The 20,033-nt window shown below is 36.9% G+C and overlaps 2 protein-coding genes and 1 long non-coding RNA gene across 8 annotated transcripts; 1 reads left to right on the plus strand and 2 right to left on the minus strand.

Annotated features, from left to right (window-relative positions):
* Positions 1-6,496: 6,496 nt before the first annotated feature.
* On the plus strand, positions 6,497-11,684 carry LOC126792769 (transcription factor MYB124-like). Of its 5 annotated transcripts, none has more exons than XM_050519245.1 (13): positions 6,497-6,720; positions 6,810-7,264; positions 7,447-7,493; positions 7,586-7,642; positions 7,800-7,872; positions 8,085-8,140; positions 8,235-8,414; positions 8,503-8,684; positions 8,880-9,025; positions 9,371-9,513; positions 9,603-9,823; positions 9,951-10,096; positions 10,928-11,684. In XM_050519245.1, the coding sequence occupies exons 2-13, from the start codon at positions 7,181-7,183 to the stop codon at positions 11,033-11,035; spliced, it is 1,443 nt and encodes a 480-aa protein (XP_050375202.1). In that variant the 5' UTR covers positions 6,497-6,720; positions 6,810-7,180; the 3' UTR covers positions 11,036-11,684. The 5 variants fall into 5 exon arrangements, with proteins under 5 accessions (XP_050375202.1, XP_050375201.1, XP_050375203.1 ...); XM_050519244.1 differs by having other exon boundaries at positions 6,498-6,720; positions 9,948-10,096; XM_050519246.1 differs by having other exon boundaries at positions 6,500-6,720; positions 8,877-9,025; positions 9,473-9,513; positions 9,948-10,096.
* Positions 8,505-12,470, minus strand: LOC126792787 (uncharacterized). Of its 2 annotated transcripts, none has more exons than XR_007671947.1 (4): positions 11,934-12,470; positions 10,901-11,143; positions 9,041-9,108; positions 8,505-8,635 (listed from the first exon to the last, which is right to left on the minus strand). It is a non-coding gene; the product is annotated as an uncharacterized LOC126792787 (long non-coding RNA). The 2 variants fall into 2 exon arrangements; XR_007671948.1 differs by having other exon boundaries at positions 11,929-12,470.
* A 1,001-nt stretch (positions 12,471-13,471) lies between these two features.
* LOC126792775 (UDP-galactose/UDP-glucose transporter 3) lies at positions 13,472-15,775 on the minus strand. Its single transcript, XM_050519253.1, has 7 exons — positions 15,602-15,775; positions 15,418-15,515; positions 15,181-15,311; positions 14,706-14,736; positions 14,453-14,556; positions 14,206-14,327; positions 13,472-14,062 (listed from the first exon to the last, which is right to left on the minus strand). The coding sequence occupies exons 1-7, from the start codon at positions 15,703-15,705 to the stop codon at positions 13,654-13,656; spliced, it is 999 nt and encodes a 332-aa protein (XP_050375210.1). The 5' UTR covers positions 15,706-15,775; the 3' UTR covers positions 13,472-13,653.
* Between the last annotated feature and the right edge of the window lie 4,258 nt (positions 15,776-20,033).

The raw sequence follows: 20,033 nt of genomic DNA on the forward strand, positions 1-20,033 counted from the left end.
ATATTTCACTGGTTGTTCATTTAATACTGTGGAATGTACTTGGAGGTATGCATCTTATGTTTGTTACGGTACAATATACTATTTTTTCTGTGCGATTCTTAAGCAAGATAACTATGGCAGAAAATAGTTAATTTTCTAGACTGTCTACATTTAAACCTTTATATTGTCTAGCAAATTTGTTTGTTTGTCTAAATTAACTCATATGACATTTCAATAGAAAATCTGCCACTACGAGTCAATAAACAAGAAGATCAATACAGTGATTAATCGAGGGCCGCAACAAGCTAGTTCAAAGTTTTATCAAATCAATAAGGTCAAAGATCTTATTTCTGACTTCTCTAAATTGAGGGTGTAAAGGAAGAACAATTGAGATATATGTGTATATATATTTTGTATAGTGGGATTTGAAAAGGAACACAATGTGTGCACAAAATGAGCAGAGGCATGAGATGATGGGAATCTTATAATCTGAAAAAGGACACAGCAATAAGAAAACCAAACTAGCTTCTAGCTAAATGGGAATAAGGGGAGGAATGGGGGGCATAGGATTCCCGAAACCTTGCTTTCCCTTTACAACTGAGAGAGATAGAAGAGCATTGAGAGCATAGTAGTTTGTATTCAGAGAGATATGGGGAGAAAAGTGAAGGGAAGATGAAAATCCAGCCGAGTGTTAGAAAGGTGGCTCTACTATCAAAAATGAGGGTGCCCACAGCCCACAAAGCATGTAGGAATCCCAAGCAAAGAGAACCCCAACGTTTACGTAAAGCTAAAAAAGATAAATTGTTACATGACCCCCAACTTTTGCTCCACACGTGGGACCTTTTTCCCTTGTGTTTCTTTTCCGTCGAGGAATATTAGTCTCTTTAAGTTGTAAGATCGATCAGCTCTCAAAATAGTTATGTTAGTCTTCAAAACATATGTAACATAAGTGCTCAATCTAGTAAATTTTCTTGGCTATCAAATGAGTTGCTAAGTGGTTTTTAACGTAGTAAACATAGTTAATGTATGAAATGCGTCAACACACCTTAATCTTACGCACCCTTATAAATGTAATTGATCTGTTTGGCTCAATATAAATTCTGTCATTGCATTGTTTTAGTTTTTCTATCCATATATTGTATTAGAATGCTAAATATGTTAGTTAGATAAATATATAACTAAATGAATTAAGTGTTGTTAACATATATAACTTGCATGCACGAGTAACATACCTTTGCTCAGTTTGCTGCATTGAAAAGTTCATTCAAACCTCTATATCAACTCCGCGGCTCATACTCATTACCAAATGGGGAAATTAAGTAACAAGATCATGCATAATGGGAATTAAGGAATATATAGAAACGTAAAAAGTTGCTTTGTACTCTCATTGAAAGCTTTTGTTGATTAAGTGTTCAGCATCAAACTTTAAATGTAGGGTAAATTTCTCTCCTTTTCAGCCTTCTTTTTCAACCTTCGTGTCCTCTTTCTTTTGTTATTCTAGCTTGATTTAGTGTAAAGGGCATACAATAGTAAGGGAGCGTTAAGCAAATGCCAAATCGGGCCCTTAACACAGACAACAAGACAAAGTAATTAACATGTACTTAATTAGGGCTAAAGATTAAATGGGTGCAAATCTCTTGAAAAGCCATGAAGCTTGGCCCGCAAAGTTGTTTTAGGGTAATTACTTTCCGAAAGACACCCAGAGACTAAATGACAAGGTGAAACATCTGTTTGAATACAATGCCTCTCGAGGGACCTAAAACCCTGTTTAAATATATGTAAAACACACGGTGATTGTTTACAAATCACTCGTATTTTATTAGGATTCATACTTAACATGATCACCAAGATAACAAGGCAGACTTTTTTCCTTCTTTTGTAAGGTTGTTATTTGTTCTGACCTTTTCACTTGTACATGATATAATTGAGATGAAGATTGTACATGAATATTATACGTTCGTAATCAATAATACATGGATACTCTATCTTTTAGACTATATGCAACAGTTGAATTTTAGAAAGAGCATGAAATAGTAATTATAACTATTTACGAATAATGTAGGTTTAAAGTTTTAAGAGCAAAGTGAGTTATGATAGGCTCAGCTAATGATTCATCCATGCCTTTTGTTGAGAAATGGGAGCCCTAGAATAGGACCATTTTAATTCGTTTCTAACAAATTGCTTAAAATGAAGAATATTTAAGAAAAGGCTAGGGCAGGGAGAGCGGGGACACTTGGCGCGGCGTAATCGAGTGGGTGGCCGCTGGGGTTTGCCTGGGCATGATGAGTTGATGACTGACGATGATGTGATCGGAGCTAGCTCGAGTGAAAATAATATATTATAAGCTCTCCATTTACCCCACCTCTTCTAATCAACTTACCAATCTCTTTGGGAACTTGGGCCTCTTCATCTTCCCTACCTAATCTCCACTGCAGAAAAAAACATTATACCTTGCGAATCAGATTAGGTTTTTATAATTTCCTACCCTAGCCGACCTTAGTGGAAACAGTATATAATTGCATCCTGGAGTTTAGGCTCTAATATCCAAAGAGCAACCTCGGCCTATAAATAAACATATACACAGACTCACTACAAATAAATCAGGGTTATGAAACGAGGTAGCCACTGAAGGAGATTGTCTGCAGGCTAACCTTTCAGTCTTTATCATTCATGTATTACTAGCTTGCATCATTGTCACTCGCATGCATTGCTATTTTTTGTTGTTGTCAATATTTAACTACGTACTGAGATGAATTTTATTGAACAATAATTTATAGTTAATTTGATGTTGTCCATCTGGTTATTTGACCGAAAGAAGGAGATTAATCATCTTGGCTAGCTGAACGCATTATTACAATTCCTTGGAAACATTGGTATGTTGAACTCATATAGTCATATTTTTTTACTTTAAATCACAATATTATAGTTTGCTAGTGTGTAGCAGAAAACTTGAAGGAGGTCACGTACAGCCAGCCAACTAGAAAGACAACCGGCGGCAACATGCCGGACAAAGATCAGGCGCCAACAAAGTAGATTAATAGAGAATCTATCGTTTTAGGAACACAATTCATAAGAGATTACGATTATATCTTTGATCCTAATTATCAATCGTTTACTTTAACTATTTATCTACAAATTGATCTCCGATCCATTATGAATGTGGGGGAAATGTCTTAGACTTTATCAAATTTATTTTGATAAAGACGGTGACATTGGCCACAGTTTTGATGCATATTTTTCCCACGGACACCCTACTGGCTCGCTGAATGTACGATGGAAATCAAGATTCAGTGAATATATTACATGTATAATTGATTCTTTCAAATCAAATGTAGTGTCTTCTAGGCTTTTAGTAAAGAGCTAGTACATTATGTATGAATGCATTATCTCTTGTAATTATCAGCTTGATTATTAAGTTCATCGTGGCCCATGCGATTAGATTAGGATTGAACATTTAATCAAAGTAATGTACCAACATGTTAGTTAATTATATACTAATCCATATGCATCATATAAATGGGACCAACCGGAACTAAATTCCTTAAAACCGCGTGATATGAGATCGTTTGTCAATGATGACGATTAGTTACTTGCATAAAAATGTCAATAACATATATATTGAAGTCTTGATCGAACTGTAATATATATAAGTAACAGTAGTTCTTGCTATACACATTATAAAAATAAAGACAAGAAAGATTATCAATGGCTAGAAATATTAAGGCTTTCATTTTTTTTTAAAAAAGAAGACCCAAAATGACAAAACTAGCGCACAATCGGTGGACGAAGACGACCTGTCTACGATGGGTGTGATTTTCTTTAGTTTCCAGAACAGTTAATTTCGTAAAGCTAGCAAGGGTTAATACATGGTCATGATGCAAGACTGATGTAGACATACAACTTAAACAGTTAACTACAAAGGTTTGTATATACATTGGAGCAAAGAAATTAGCTTTTTCATAGGGTTCCACAGAGTCGATCGATCAGTCTTCTTTGAACTGCAATTCTTTTTCTGAGTCTTGGCATCTCATCAATTTACAGTGCTAACTGGTTTATATATTTGTCCCTACATCACCGACCCTTAACCCTTTTACAGCGACATGTTCCAGATTCCCCTCAGGAATTTGAAAGCATGTGTATATATAGTACGTTAGCTCATATAAATGTACTTATGTAGTCTACATAGGAATATAGCTCTATATCTATCGTCTGTTATGAACTGAAGTACTATCTGCAAATTGAGAACAGATGAGCAAGGTGGTTTTAATCTCTTGCCTGAATCGATACCTATTTTTTGGCGGGAGATGTCGTTATCAAGAAAGCGACCGATGAGGTGCCCAATTTCTTGTTTCTTGCCGTTTGGAGGGCTCCACTAATTGAATATGTCAAAAGTTAGATAGGATTGGACATTCCTTCCTATTGGACCACGTGGTGGACAGTGAACTAGTGCACGTTGCATGGCTAACGAGTATAAGCCCGCTTAATTTACAAGTTAAGTAATTAACCGGGGTAGCACTAAGTTGAGTACACCGTATTTACTACAGCAATTGGGGATAGCCCTAAGCTTGTGTTATTATTGTAATTTTATTATTGATATATGAAAACATTATGTTTAGTTGTTACTATACTATGGTGTTACACCACAGCCGGGTGAAAGCAATGCTAGATTTTATGAAATTAATCAGCAGATTAAAGTTGTGATTTGATTTCTGATTGTGTACTAGCCGGCTAGTTCATGACCCCCGAGGACTTTTAGTTTAAACTAGACAATTAAGTTCAAACAAGCTGATAAACGAGAGAAGAAGATTACATGTATTTATAAGATTTAACACATTTACATTGTTAGGTTTCTGTCACCTCTGTGATAGCTTGTGGGGTTCGTTTTTTATCTTCTTTTAGTTTTGGCTACATTCTCATAATCTCATTGCGTAGGATTAAGACTATACTAATACTGAACAAGTTGAATTTACTGTTGACAGAGCAAGATTTGTCTTAATTCACGGAGTATATACAGAATGGTATACCGACATGTTGGCCTTCGGCTTTGATGCCCAGGATAGAGGGTGCCCCAGTATCTATACAATTTATATACAACACATAGTTCTTTTGTATCTACAATTTGCTGTAACATATAAAATATTTCCACTTGTTTTGGACATGCGAACACATCGTATATCATCCATTCTTTGGGTAAGATTTTTCTCATATTTGAACTTGTAAATTGTTCAGAAGAAAATCGATGTGTAAATATTACTGACGGTATACTAGTTAAGTCTTGAGATGACATGCTTAAAATGTAAATTGTTGTCTCGTATTATTAAATTGTGAAGTTGATAATGGAAATTTTTTTAACGAGCATACAAATTGTATCATATCGCTTTCTAAAGGAAATATGATAAACAATTCAAAGAGAGAGAGAGAGTACAATTTTTGAGCGAATATGTGCGAATATTGAAAATGATTCAAATTAAGAAGTTCAAAAGCTGATGATACAATTAATCCCATTTAAAATGATTATAATAATTTAAGAAAAAAATATACAACTAGCTAATTTCATTTCCAAATATGTTCCATGATAAATTGCATTTGACAATAATAAGTAGCTAGACAGCCTAGCAACACTCCCATAAGAACACGTACATGATGAATGACATGTATGCACAACAAAACTTACAAACAAGTTTCAGTTTTAAGTTAAAAAATTCAAAATCGAATTCGTATTTACTCTCACTTGTGAATCAAGAAAGTGAGACTACATGAGGAAACTGCCAATTGAAGAAAACACCTCCAAAATTCCAAAATGGATCTCACATTCTACGTGTCACGTTGAGTGTGGCCAAAAGGAATAGTCCCGAGTTTGAAATACTGGGGTCGGATCACAGACACTGTAAGTTCTTAGGAGAGTGGATGATGATGATGATAATGATGATGAGAGAGCATGATATTTTGATGACGGAAATAATTAACATACCAAAGCAAGCATTGAATTGAAATGGAGATTATATTAACGCAGGCCGCTCGCTCAGAATGAATGTGAAGCTGTTAGTTAGGTCACGAACATGGCAACGTCTCCTTAAAACCCACAAAATGATTCAAAAATTTGAACCATATAACACATTTGATAATGTGTCATACACATGCCAGAGCAAATCATACATTTCTCCTTTTAAACTGTTGATACAGTAGTATACAATTATAACATTTCCATATCATAGTGTTCTGAGTATATAAATTTTAAAACGGACATTCTAAGTAGGACTAATACGTCGCATACATCATAATTAATGACTAATATAACAGCTCCAATTCTGCTGTATAAAGTATTGAATCCGGGAGCAATGTAGAAGTTTCCTAGATACGTAGTTGTGTATATATAAATAGTGAGGTGCTTCTAGGTGAGAGTGGCCCTGTGGGTCTTCGTCTATCTCCTCCATCATCATCCATCCATTAATGTTATGTCATGGAATTCAGCGTTATTTTTCAAACTCGCCCTCATACCCGCGCACTAAACTAAAAGCAAAAACAACCCGTTAATTTCCGATTGGTTTTTCTGCCATTTAAAAAATATATATTCCAGACTACTATGCATCAGTCCTCGTAAGCCCTTTGGTTTTGTTCTGTTCTGTGTAACCTTGTTGATTTCAAAATACACAACCAGCTCTGTTCAGAGTTTACTCTTTATTCTACAATCTACATCTCTCTGTTCACTCCAAGATCGTAGCTTTCAGGCCAAACCCTTCTGTAAGTTTAACCAAACACGAGTTATACTTGCACCCAGATCTTATATATTCTCAAATGTCTGATTTCTTTTTCGCTTTTTCTCAATTCAGGGGAGGAATAAAACTCCAAAGGCGTCTGAAAAGTTAGAATCCGAGGCAATCAATCCAAATCCTCTATGGTGGTATAGAGTCTATAGGATAAAGGATTGGATACCATTTAGGATATAGCTTTTGAGGGTCTTGGTCTGGAGTCTGGACTATACGTGCTTATTGCTTATGGTTCCGTTTGAACCCAACAGTGTCTGTAAAGATTGGTAAAAGAGAGGGAAGGGTTTCTTTTGGGGTTTACCCGTTTTGTTATATAGGCTGGGAAAGAGTTTGGTATGCAACTTGGGTTTGATAAAGGGGAGAAGGAGGAGCGTCTCACACAGAGAGTGAGAGAGTGAAAGAGAGTGTGAAAGTTTTCAGATTAAAGACATCAAATGCAAGAAATTAAGAGGAAGCTTGGCGATGAATATTCCGATTCCAAGAAGAAGGAGCGCCATATCGTCACTTGGAGTCAAGAGGTCCTTTTCATTTCTTCTTTCTTTTTGTTTTTGTTTTTGATACTGGTTGTTATTATCGATTGAGAGTGGCGGTCTGTTGATCAGCAGTCAAATGGGTGTATTGATCGCCCGGTGTTTGCTCTCTTACTGAGATTGGTTTCTCACATGTGTTTGGTTTTGCTTTTGGTTCTGGTCACTTGCAGGAGGATGATACACTGCGAGACCAAATTAGCACTCACGGAACAGAGAAGTACGAATTCATTCCTTTTTGTATTCATCATCATTTTCTTGTGGGAGATTGAATCAAGGTTTGATGGTTATGTTCGATCATTTTCTGTGCAGCTGGGCTATTATTGCGTCTAAATTCAAGGATAAAACAACGAGGCAGTGCAGAAGAAGGTGAATTTCACAATCCCAAATTTATTGTTGAAAATGATTTCTGCTAAACATGTCTTCCTCACTGTTTTCTATTTGGTTGTGCTCAATTATTGGAGTGTGATTGATTTGACTTCCAATTTTTTGGTTTCTAATGTAGAGTTTGACAATATTGTTGCAGATGGTACACGTATTTGAACTCGGACTTCAAGAAGGGAGGATGGTCACCAGAGGAAGACATGCTTTTATGTGAGGTAATTGGTACAAAGCTTTCCAGAACTTGCTCTGGGATAGTAGATAGGACTAGTACATAGTTGGGAATCTGGGTTACATAGTAAGACCAAGCAGGACAGACCTTTTGTTTGCATAGTATGTCCACCTAAAGTTCAACAATAAAATCGACCACTGTTTATTGAAATATTTTTGTTTACTCCCATTATTGAAATCAAGGTGATCTGCTGTGCAGGCTCAGAAGATCTTTGGTAACAGGTGGACTGAAATAGCGAAGGTGGTTTCAGGAAGGTGAATAATAGATATAGAACAGCTTAATGCAATCACACGGCTCTGGTATTTGTTATCAGGGACTTAACATTATAATATCATGCTAATTATGCAGAACTGACAATGCTGTGAAAAACCGATTTTCCACCTTGTGCAAGAAGAGAGCAAAATATGAGGCATTAGCGAAAGAGAATGCCACTTCGTACGTAAATTCGAATGACAAAAGGGTCATAATCAGGAATGGCTTCAATACAGATGGAACATCAGAACATACATCACCTCTTAAGAAGATGAGGTAGAGTTAGAAGTCGCATGTATATAATAACTTAATGTTGATCCGATTATAACTTAATGTATTAGATCTCATTATTTCTGCAACACAGGAGGAGCCATATCACTAATCTCTCAGAAAATTGCAACTATGGTGACAGACGACATGGGCACTGTGGAAAGACGAATCAGCAGCTAAGAGCTCCGTTTACTGTGTTGATTCAGAACGTCTACAATGTAAACAACCTGCAAGATCAGCATACTGTCAACATCACCAAGGAAGTCCCTAGGAGCGGTAAGCCATCCCAAATAAAATAAATTGCTTGGGACTTGATTTGATTGCTTTGAAAAACCTGATAGCCGAAGCTTTTCTTTTTGGCCACCTGAATGTGGCCGATTTGTTAGAAGATTCAGTATGTGGTGATTATCTGTTTTCAAGTATAAAACTTCAAGGGAATCTAATCTTGTTCTTACTTTCATTCATCAGCAGCACAAACTAACAAGTTTCAAGGATCGTTTCTCAAGAAGGATGATCCAAGAATAAATGCTTTAATGCAGCAAGCAGAGTTGCTCAGTTCATTGGCTATGAAGGTTAACGCAGATAACACAGACCAGAGTCTTGAAAATGCTTGGAAGGTGAAAAATACTTACATCTTTGTTCTGAGTTTGGCCATCAACATCTGATCGTTTGGTTTCTGAATAGGGTTCACCTAGTACACCTTGTAGCAACAGAAAATCATATATCACTCTCATAGAAATGACCAAATGAGTATTATGCTCAACATTCAAAAAAATTCCATCTTGACAAGTTAACTACCACGCATGGTTTATATTGAATGTGAATTCCTCACTTTTGGATATTTGGATTTCGGGGTCATTATGCAGCTGAGCTGCCATTGATACATGTTTTTCCTCCATAAAAAAGTATACATGGGACATTTCCAACAATGTCATATAACATAAATTAAATGTCATATTCAGGTTCTCCAAGATTTCTTGAATCAGAGCAAAGGAAGTGACATCCTCGGTTGTGGAATACGTGATTTTGATTTTCAACTTGAAGATCTTAAATATCTTTTACAGGACTTAAGGAGTACGAGTGAAGGATGTCAACCATCTTGGCGGTAAGAAAAGTGATCCTGGCCACTGATTTGATTTTAGTAAGCTGAGGTTAATAACCAACAGCATCTAATTCATAGCTTGCACATTATAGGCAACCAGATCTCTATGATGAGTCTCCAGGAAGTTCTGAATACAGTACAGGGTCAACTCTTCTGTCCCAAACAGAGTGTTATAAATTGGAAGAGAATGATTTTGAAATAGGTACAATAAATCAAGATTTTCCGCCAGAGTCACAATCAATTCATACTGGAGGACAAAATAATATTGGAGAACTTCAGAAAGGCATCGTTTCCAATGGAACTAGAAAGCAAGGTAATTGGTTCTATAGTAGATGTAATTGAACTAGAAATCTTGATAACTTTTACTTGTAAATATTTAGCACGCGTTTCTAGTTGTTTACGTGCTGTAATGCTGATACTATCCACACCTATTGCAGCAGAGATACTTCCATCTTGTAATAAAGCAACAACGGATGATGCAGTTGTTTCTGCATTGTCGAGCACAGAGTTCAGTTCTCCTATTCAAGTTACTCCAATGTTCAGATCCTTGGCAGCAGGAATTCCCAGTCCTAAATTTTCTGACAGTGTAAGTTCCGTCTTAGGAGTTCAACTTTATCTAATAGCTCTCTGATTTTAAGGGTTTAATGGCTCGAGTAGCATACAGCAATAGTATCAAAAGCATCCCTTAATTGTATTAACATCACTAGTAAGCTTGTGACGTTAACCACTGCTGAGTCACCAGCAACAATTTACAGCAAGTAGTGCAACTTAACTCTAGTAGTTAGAATTTATAGTATCATGATAATTGATGAGCAGCAGCAGCAACGGTAATCTGAGTCCTTTATCAAGTCATTAGTAGGATACTGAGATCACTTTACTGGAGCATATGTAGGAGTATTAAACAACTAATCAAGAAAAGGTTTTGGTTATCATTAGGAAAGGTTTACCTTGCAAATTCATGAATAGAAGTTTCTTGGTTAATCAGTTATGAACAGGCATTAAGACTATCAGGAGGAGAACATACTTGTGTTATGAAGATCATCCTACCAAAACATAGAGCAGAACACATATTTTGGTATCTCAAGTATTAAGATCTCGAGATGAAAATCAAGATTCTTCTGCTAAAACCTTGAGTCCAGTAACTTATGTGTTGCTTCTGCTCTGAATAGCTATAACTATCTTTGGATACAATATGCACCACAAAATTTTGATGAACATCATATGACATAGTACTTCAAAAGTTCAAATGACAGTAATACCAGGGAAGTTGTTTCTCATTTCTTCATAGAACTTTCTATTAGCCATGGCACTCAGTAAATTATAGAATACCTAGCTGATGTATCACATAAGCATGAAATCTGAGTGCAGAGAATAATATGATGGAACTGACCATTTATGCTGTTGTTGGATCTTTCAGGAGAGGAGCTTCTTGCTAAAAACGCTTGGAGAGGATTCCCCTTTTCCCAACCCAAGCAATAATTCACAAACACCACTTTGCAAACGAGCCCTCCTCCAAAGTCTATAGCCAGCCTTTTCGTTCCACCTCTTATATAGCAGTTTTACATGGTTCAGATGATGATCGAGTTCATTCTCTTCTGAATTCCATTTTTCTTAGGATTGCAGCAGTTCCAGCCTGAAGTTTTACAAAAAAAAGGCAGGTTAAGAGATCTGCTTCCCAAAACCCAGATCTAGAATGCAATGGTGCATTCTAGAATCTCCAGACGTATCTAACGTAACCACCCTTGGAGTCCCTTATCGGTACTCAACCTGTGTGCTTGGTGTGTCATTCTTTTGTTTGTTTTGTTTTTTGGTGTTCCATTTTTTTTGGCCTTGGTTTCATCAGTTCAGTTGTACAGAAACTCCTATATCCATAGTTATTTAGAGTGTAAGGCTATAAGTATACATCGGCAGCTCGCCTATATCTCCAGCTAGAGTATATTATAAAAGAGAGAAGTGAAAAAAAAAAAAGGAAGAGAGAGAGAGAGAGAGAGAGAGAGAGAGAGAGAGAGAGAGAGGATTAACCAGATCATATGGATTCCTGTTGTTTTGGTTTTAGTTTTTTGGTTGTGCAGAAGGTATAGAATAATTTCATAGTTTCTCCTTTGCTTTGATTATTATCCCCTGATTTCTGATGTAACCAAACTTAATATAATTGGAGTGAGTTTTGGTGTGTACTGTCTCTTCTCTTTTCTATTTACCTTCCTGGAATTTTAACGCATGATCATATCTCTTTTCTCTAGAACACAAGCAAGATAAACACAACCGGAAAGAGAGTGGCTTTAAGGTAGAGAAGGATCGAGCTAAGAAGCCATTGCTAATTACCAGTTCACAGAAAACCTACCTTCTTCCCATCACTTCGAATTTACTTCATAGAAACTAACAATAGAAAAGAAACTGAAATGGGAAGAAGAAGAATACCTTACAAACTGTATGAAGAGAATTCCCAGTTTCTGCTCCACCTCCTCCGCCTTTGAACTTGTGTTGATCTGAGATGTCTGCAATTTAAGACTAAACTCAGAGGAGTGGTGGAAGACAAGTGTAATTATGAGGAAATCAAAAGGCAATTGGTAAAAAGAGGGAGGGAATTCTCTACAAAATAAAGCGGCACTTATTTGCTCTACACTTTCTCGAAGATAGCGCGAATTGTCCGTTTTATCCCCACAGTTCCGGCGAAGAAGTGCAGACTTGGAGGATGAATTAGTAATAAAGGTCAGAGCCCTCATAATTCAAATCCTCTTCGGCCTCAACATCGTTGACCGCCATGATTGCCCGCCGAGCATTTCTTGGTTTCCGGCTGAATCCAGAAGCCCAGTGGGCCGGCCCTCTTGTTGCTGCTTCCTATTTTGTTTACACAGTCACACATCAAGAGTTAATAATAATTATAGCTAAAACGAACTTAGTTCTTCAGATACAACCAGATTTTCTACGATTGAAATTTATGTATACGAGTTTGTTAATAAATATTGATCAACAAAAAATAAAGAAAGTGCTGGATCGAGTGCTTGCTTGGCTGATCAGAGAGCCAAAATCCCCTGACAGATAGAGGAGAGAGTCCGAAGCACACAAATGTATGATCGAGCATGATAATGATCATCAGCTACTGCTCTTAAATTTCACAAATCTATCTACAATTGCGCGTATGAACTCTCTCTCTTCTGTCAGCCCCTCTTTAAAACTCTCCGACCTTCACTGAGAATATCATCACATCTCAACGAGCACGGTATAAATAGACTTTAGCCTACAGGTTTCTATGAAAACTTCGAGCCATGTACTTCCCCATGCATCACTATCTTATCTCGATTGTCCTTCTGATCTTAGCATTGCCCTGCCTGACACTTGGTGATGATGAATGGATCGGTTTTGGTCATATGCGGTTTTGTAGGGTTCGAGCTCAAACCCAAATTCAATGTGACAAAGTGGTCATAGCCAGAGGAATAGCTAGGCCTCGAAGCCAAATTCATGTGTACATTCTGAACCTTGTGGTACCTAATATTAGCTAGAAGAACGTGCAAAACTGAACGCCTGCTCTCTGTGTGATATATTCACATCTAGTGACAATGGAGACGATGCCAAAGATATAAGCTTATCAATGCAAAATTGAGAGCAGCAACCACCAAGCCAAAATTAGCTTCACTCGATCATGTTGAAGATGATCATTTTCGGATTAGAGAACAATTTTGGGATGAGTGATGAACTAGTTTTATTTGTAAATGACCAAATGCAATGTGGTTTTACTTGAGATTACTAGTTATATTGATTATTTTGGTTACCGGAACTTTGATATTGGTTTGCAGATCTAAGTTGGAAGCCTTCTTTCTCTCTGTGTTTCAAGGATTTACAGACATACTGAACAAATCCCTACAGCGCACTTAACTCATAGTGTATCGAACATTATATGATTAGCTCTACTGTCATAGTGAATCTGACTTGTAACATGTAAGAGAGTTTCTGCTCCAGAATGTTCTGAGTTCAACCACGCACTTCTCATAAAGGTCTATCAGTTACATTAGTATTCGGTAGTTTTGAACAATGAGTTTTCAATGTTTACAATGATATATATGCCCACAGTTGAAGGGAAGAAGAGAAACATTTGAAAAAAGAAAATCAAAAAATCAAAATCAAAATCACTAAGCTTCAAAATTGTTAATTTGGCTTTTTCTTCTTCTGCAGTCTCTGCAACTTCTTCCATTTGAGGTAGATCTGATATGACAACCCAGAGAAGACCATGACAACACAACCCCATTGCTTTGATGATAGGGGGTTGCCGCTGAGCAATGACGACACCACAATGCTCACAAACTTGCGGGTGGTGGTAATGGTGGTGTTGGCTAGGGAACCAAATCTGCTTATGGTTAGGAAGATGAAATTCTGGCCAACAGCGCCACAGAGACAATAGAGAAAGATGTCCCATGCTGCTTCAGGATGCATCTTGCAGAATTGAACTGCCTCAAATCCGCTACCTCCTGGCCAGCCAAACATGTATATCATGTTGTATATGGTGCCCCATAAGTTCATGCCTAACATTATTTCCCAGGCACTTGTATTTGGGTACCTGAGCAAGAGCAACCAAAGACAAATAAATAAACAAGGAATGATTTTTATATGGCTACACATCAATTTGATCCTACAAAAAGAATATATATAAAAACAGAATGTCAAGCATTACAAATGTATCAAGCTTTACTTAAGATATACCTTGCTGTTATTGAATCCTGAGTAGCATTTGTGAATCCGTCAAAAGCAAGGTTAAGGAAGCACAACCCATAACCAAGAGGTGCATTTGGGTGTGCCAACTTGCTGATAGTCTTCGAGCTAGTCTAAAACCAACCCATGAATACACAAGAAGAGCATGAGAACAAACAAATATGGCGAGAAGTTTTCGTGAAATGTATAATCACTTATAGAAAAAAGTTCTTCTGACAAAGGTAAAATCATCTCTCACCTTCAAGAGTGCAAACATGGATACCCCTCCAGCAACAAGGAGAGTACAAACATACTCAGGTAAGGTGTATCTTATGCCATAGACTAGAGTACCCATCAGCATCACTGCGTCCAAGTAATAACCATTTATTAAGTCCTCTATACAACAATATCTTCTTCATTCTTAATGCCAGAATTTCATACTATCAAACGCAATTTGTAGCAAGTTTGTTCAGGCAGAAAAAAAAAATCAATAACTTGCGCAAGTATCTGACCTGGAATCATTTTTGAGGATTTGGCCAATACCTGCAATTAACAAGAATAACATTCAATTGCAAAAAACCAACCAATCCAAAAATCCAAAGAACCCATCATCAGAACGAAGACGTTTAAAAGACCTAATCCAACCATCACTATAACTACCGACCGAAACAAAGATCAACTCAACAATCATTAACTACACTGTTAAAATGAGCTACATGAACCTATTCTTCCTATCTAATTGCGAGTCCTCAACATAATGCTGTTTGATCTATCCTATCACCGGATTCCATACAAAACATATAAGATATGCATTACTATAACCACAAGAAATTCAAAGCAAGCACACTAAAGTTGATAATGCTAGGCACACTACAGTCAAGCATCTAGCAAAATCGCATTGCAAACAAATCGAACTCTATACAATCCCCTACATTATGCAAAGTGTAGCAGACACATTACAAATAAATTGAATCGCCAAACACAGACCTGTGCCGGGTAGCTGATATACTTCAAAGCTTCGATTCCCATGGCCGGCCCAATTGTATTAGTAATCCCTGCACTCCAGTAACTCCACAACGGCGCACCACCGGCATTACTGCTGGACCAAATCTTCAACACTGTTCACACAAAAACACACACCACATAATTAATAACAGCTCACTTCTAAGCTCAAATCCTCCAAATCACACATTGAATTAGGTATTGTTACTATAGTACACTCACTTATATATGACCAGAATAAACAGACCACACTTTGGGCCAAGTTCAGAAACGAGAGATGCTCGAACCGAATCTCATCTGGGCCGAACCGCTTGGTGGACCTGCACACAAATTTGATTGATTGAGCCAATGGCTGAGTCTTCAAATCGGATCGTGATCTATGAAATTAGAGAGGAGATTAACTCACAGAGTTTCCTGAAGAACACCTTGGTAGATATAAGCGGCCCAGATACCGGCGACGCAGAAAGCCAAGACTGTCACACGCCGGAGCCCCGACCCGTGAACCTCCATTGCTGGCCGGAGATATCCGACTGTAAAACTGGGGAAAGCGGGATGCTTGGAGAAATTTACCGAACTGCCGGAGGAGTCGTTGGTATAATAAGAGCGCCAAATCTACGTGGGCTTTTCTACGTGGAAGATGCTTATTGGTTGTGTGACTGCTCGTCCCGTCTCTCATTGGCTACACAAACGCTGACGTGAGAGAAGAAAAGAAAAGAGTTAAACAACACAAATCACCATTGCCACCATCAAACAAATGAATTTACCCCTTACGGTGGAGGGTGATTCAAAAATATTGATCGACTATCTGAAAATTAAATTCCTCAGTTCGATCTCTGGTTCATGATATTCTAATCCTTCCTAGGGTTGTGATTTTTTAACGGTTCCGAACTGTATCTAAATAGTTTTTCCATCTTTTTATGCAACATATTGGCAAAATGCATATTGTATACCAACTATGCCTGTACAAGTAGATGAGAGAAGTACATATTCGCGTGATTGATGGCTAGCTCTTGCAAGTAGCTACACCTACACGTTAGTGTCACTTGTTTGCGAACCAAAACATTGCCCTAAGATTGAGGTGAGGCTCAACTTGACTCGGAAGTCGAAAGTTACGACACTTTGGCAAAACGACGTCGAGCTTAATTATTTGTGGTACTGCTGCGTTGCTTGGGTTGATGTCTGGATGATCTGATGAATCTAAGACTAGTCGAACACGCGTACGTATTAGCCACAATTTGCATGTCGTTGTTACTTGTTGCCCAGAATGATGCAAGAAGAGTCCCTATGAATTGACACCAATTCTCACTATCAATACCACCTAGTCGTGTTATAATCATCGATCAATTCATTCCTCTCATTCTCCGATCTATTGCCTTCGTTTTAGGATTATTCACTCGATATACGATGAGCTGGACTTGAATTTGTTCTAGATTATTGAGAAGAGTCATCTACGCAATCATACTTAATCATTGTGTAATTTAACTACTAGCTTGCGTTTTTCATTAAAAAAAAAGGTACTAGTTTGCGCGCTATTTGAATAAGAGAGTTTATTGACCCGGCTGCCTATTTAGCTCACTGCAGTCAACGAGAGCAAAAGGCATGACAATGCATGTAATCATTTCTTACATTGTTTTTTGAACTATTAAAATTTTATATTTACACTTCCAAATATATATAAATAAGAGGAATTTTGACACACGTTCATGTTAATATGAATACAAGTATTTTCCTTTTAAATAAACTTAATAACGGTTTTGATCAACCTCTGACTGGATCAAATCCTACACTAAACCAGGGGCGGCCCATGGGCTGTGCCAATTGTGCAACAGCACAAGACCCCAAATTTGTGAGGACTTAAAAAAAATTAAATCTTACTTATAATTAGGAAATAGTCATTAGTTACAAAGTTATTCGATGGTTCAAATGGCCAAGGTTTTCGTCTTCTAAATGTGGTGAGTTGGGTTCAAACCACCTTACTAACATTTTTTCACTCGAAATTTTTTTAATCATTTTTCTCGCGAATTCAACCCATAAAACACTTAAAAAATATTTTCTACCAAAAAACCCTTCTTATGCCATTCCACTCTTCTGTTATTCCATGTCCACAAAAGAAAAAAAACATAATCTAGTGAAATCAATTCAACCATTGCAATCAACAATTCAACATCAAAGATTCGAAAGGTAATCTAAATCCTTACTTATTAGATATATTTTGTTTTTTAGTTTTTACTTTTTAGTTTTAGATATGTTCTATTGGTCTTTTCATATAGTTCAATTCTATGAATATGTGGTTCTCTAATTTCTCTATCATTCTTGAAATCTTACTTGCGATCAACCATGACGCAAGACAGGTTAGATACTTTGGCTTTGATTTTAATCGAACATGAGTTTTTAGAAAAGATTGATTATGAGAGTTTGATAGATGACTTGCATCTAAAAGTGCTAGAAGATTAGTGTTCCAAAAGTAGTAATATTGCATTAATGAGATTATCATGTTCTCTTGGTAAACGTTGGTTTTAGTTAGTGTTTTTTTGTAATGACTTTTATTACTCCTAAATATCAAGGCAATCAGACAGACACCATGGCTTATGTTTTTGCATTTGTGTTTGTTGTAGCTAAATTTGAGGTCTGAATCTCAGATTTCTCAAGTCATGTAAACAAAAATTATGTACTTATATTTTGTAAACAGAGAATATGAGAATACCTATTTTGTTGAAAAATTTATTATAATGTTTTTTTATCTATTAGAAATAAGACTTCAATACGTAAGTCGCATAAGGCCTCACAAAACAACGGACCGGCTCGGCACTAAATCAGAGTAAACCACGCTAGTACGTGATCGATGACAAAGAGGGGTGAAGGTGGGCAACAAACATATGGTATTTGATTAATCCCCACTTTCCTAGCTAGAGTAACATCCACTTCCATCAAATCATACATCGAATTGAACAAGAATGCTTTCAAACTCGGCAAAATAAAAGGCCAATCCTCCCACTTTCAGAAACTTTAGCCATTTGCTCCACCAGAGTAGTCTCACCCTTTTGGGTGGCTTAGTCAATCTCATCTTGAAGAAGAAACAGAATTTATTCGAAAAGGAAGGAAGTCAATCTCATATCGAAGAAGAAACAGAATGAATGAAGCGAAAGAAAGAATATTTTAGTTTTTGTTCTATTAAATATCTTCCACCTCACAAAAAAAAAAACCTTTTGCCCTACAACCTTTTGACTTGATTAGGAATTGTAATCCAAGCTTCATGTGTGAAAAGAGTTCTTGCATGGCGTCTGCAACAGAATTTTAGTCAAGGCTTCCAAAATTCTACGCTACTGATATTTTATTTCAAATTTGTCCACATGCCTCATCAACTCCTACCTGTCTTTTTTGGGGTCATAAACTCCTATCTGTCTTTCTGTCTCCCCCCTGCCCAATAAACCGAGAATGATGCATCTTTTTTTTTCATTTCCTATTATACCCCCACAAGGAATTTATAGCTAAATGATCAGAACTTTTAAACTTTCTTAGATGTTCAGTTTTCACTATGAGTCAAGTTTGTACCCATTTTTTCATCTGTTGAATTTAAATGAATGGAAACAGCTTACAATCATCATTTTTAACTTCATATTTGTCTATCATGTTATCATCAGGCGAACCATCATGGTTTATAGTTGTATTTGCTTACATAAGTAACATTCTACAATTATTTTAACGACGATTTGATAGATAAATTTTTTAAGTATAAAAATCATAGTACACATCAGTGATTCAAAAAACTCATTTATGCTTCAAAAAATGATTTAGGGCTTTGTAAGTTGGGTGCTCCAATACCTTATATAATTCGGGGAATGGGTTTCTGATCTATTTCGATCGGACTGCAACATTTTTCAAGGCTCTAAGACTCGATCCCTACAAGAAGGGTGATGTTGCCGCCGGCAGGGGTATGACTCAGGTTATTGAGGCAAGGTTTCGGTGCCTCGATGGTTGCTTCATTCCCTTTAGATATGGGCTCTCAAGGATTGCATTTAGTTATTTGCTTTGTTGTTTTTATTTCATAGTATGTAATGATAGTCGGGATAGCGGTCACCATATGTGGGTTATCCCGACATAGATTCTAGTTGGTGGCGGCTGGAATTTGCTTGCTAATTGTATTCCAAGTTCTCTAATTTATGTTTCTTGCAATTTACTTTTTCTTGTTCTTGTTTATTTCAAATTTTGAGAAGTAGGGTTGAATGTAGTCTCGGTTTGAGCACTTTTGGTGCCTTATTCCAGGCGGGTATTTTGCATTGTCATTTGGTCACTATCTCTTAGTGGTATGCTCACTGTATTTTATGTTTGGTGGCAACATAGTGGGAAACTATTATAATTAGACTTATGGCTTTGTGTGAGTAATATCTTCCTGGTATGTAGCTAAAATTATAAAACAAATAGAGTTGATAAAATTACATTATTTGCTAATTAGTGTTTAATGAAATATATCAATTCGTTTAATTGAAATTTTTGCTGTGATTTCAGAGTTTTCTATGTTGAATTACTGTAATTTAGGTTAAGACTTTATATCTCCTTTGTATTATATGGTATCAGTAATAGTAATGGTTTAAGGCCCTGCTTCTAGAGAAAAAAAAAATCAGATCTTTATCCAAGAAAAAAGGGCATCTCGGTCATTCGGAGTAACGAAATTCATTACCAAACCAAACCACAAGTCGAGCAAGAAGGATAAAACAGAGAATTCACGAGATGACGTCACCAATGAGCGCGTACCCACGCTTTTGTCGTGACTCCCACTAACAAGAGATTTCCTCCTCTGCTTCTCATTCCCATTCCCATTCCCATTCCCACCTTCACCC

The sequence above is a fragment of the Argentina anserina genome, chromosome 4 (assembly GCF_933775445.1).
Source record: "Argentina anserina chromosome 4, drPotAnse1.1, whole genome shotgun sequence".
Taxonomy (NCBI): Eukaryota; Viridiplantae; Streptophyta; class Magnoliopsida; order Rosales; family Rosaceae; genus Argentina; species Argentina anserina.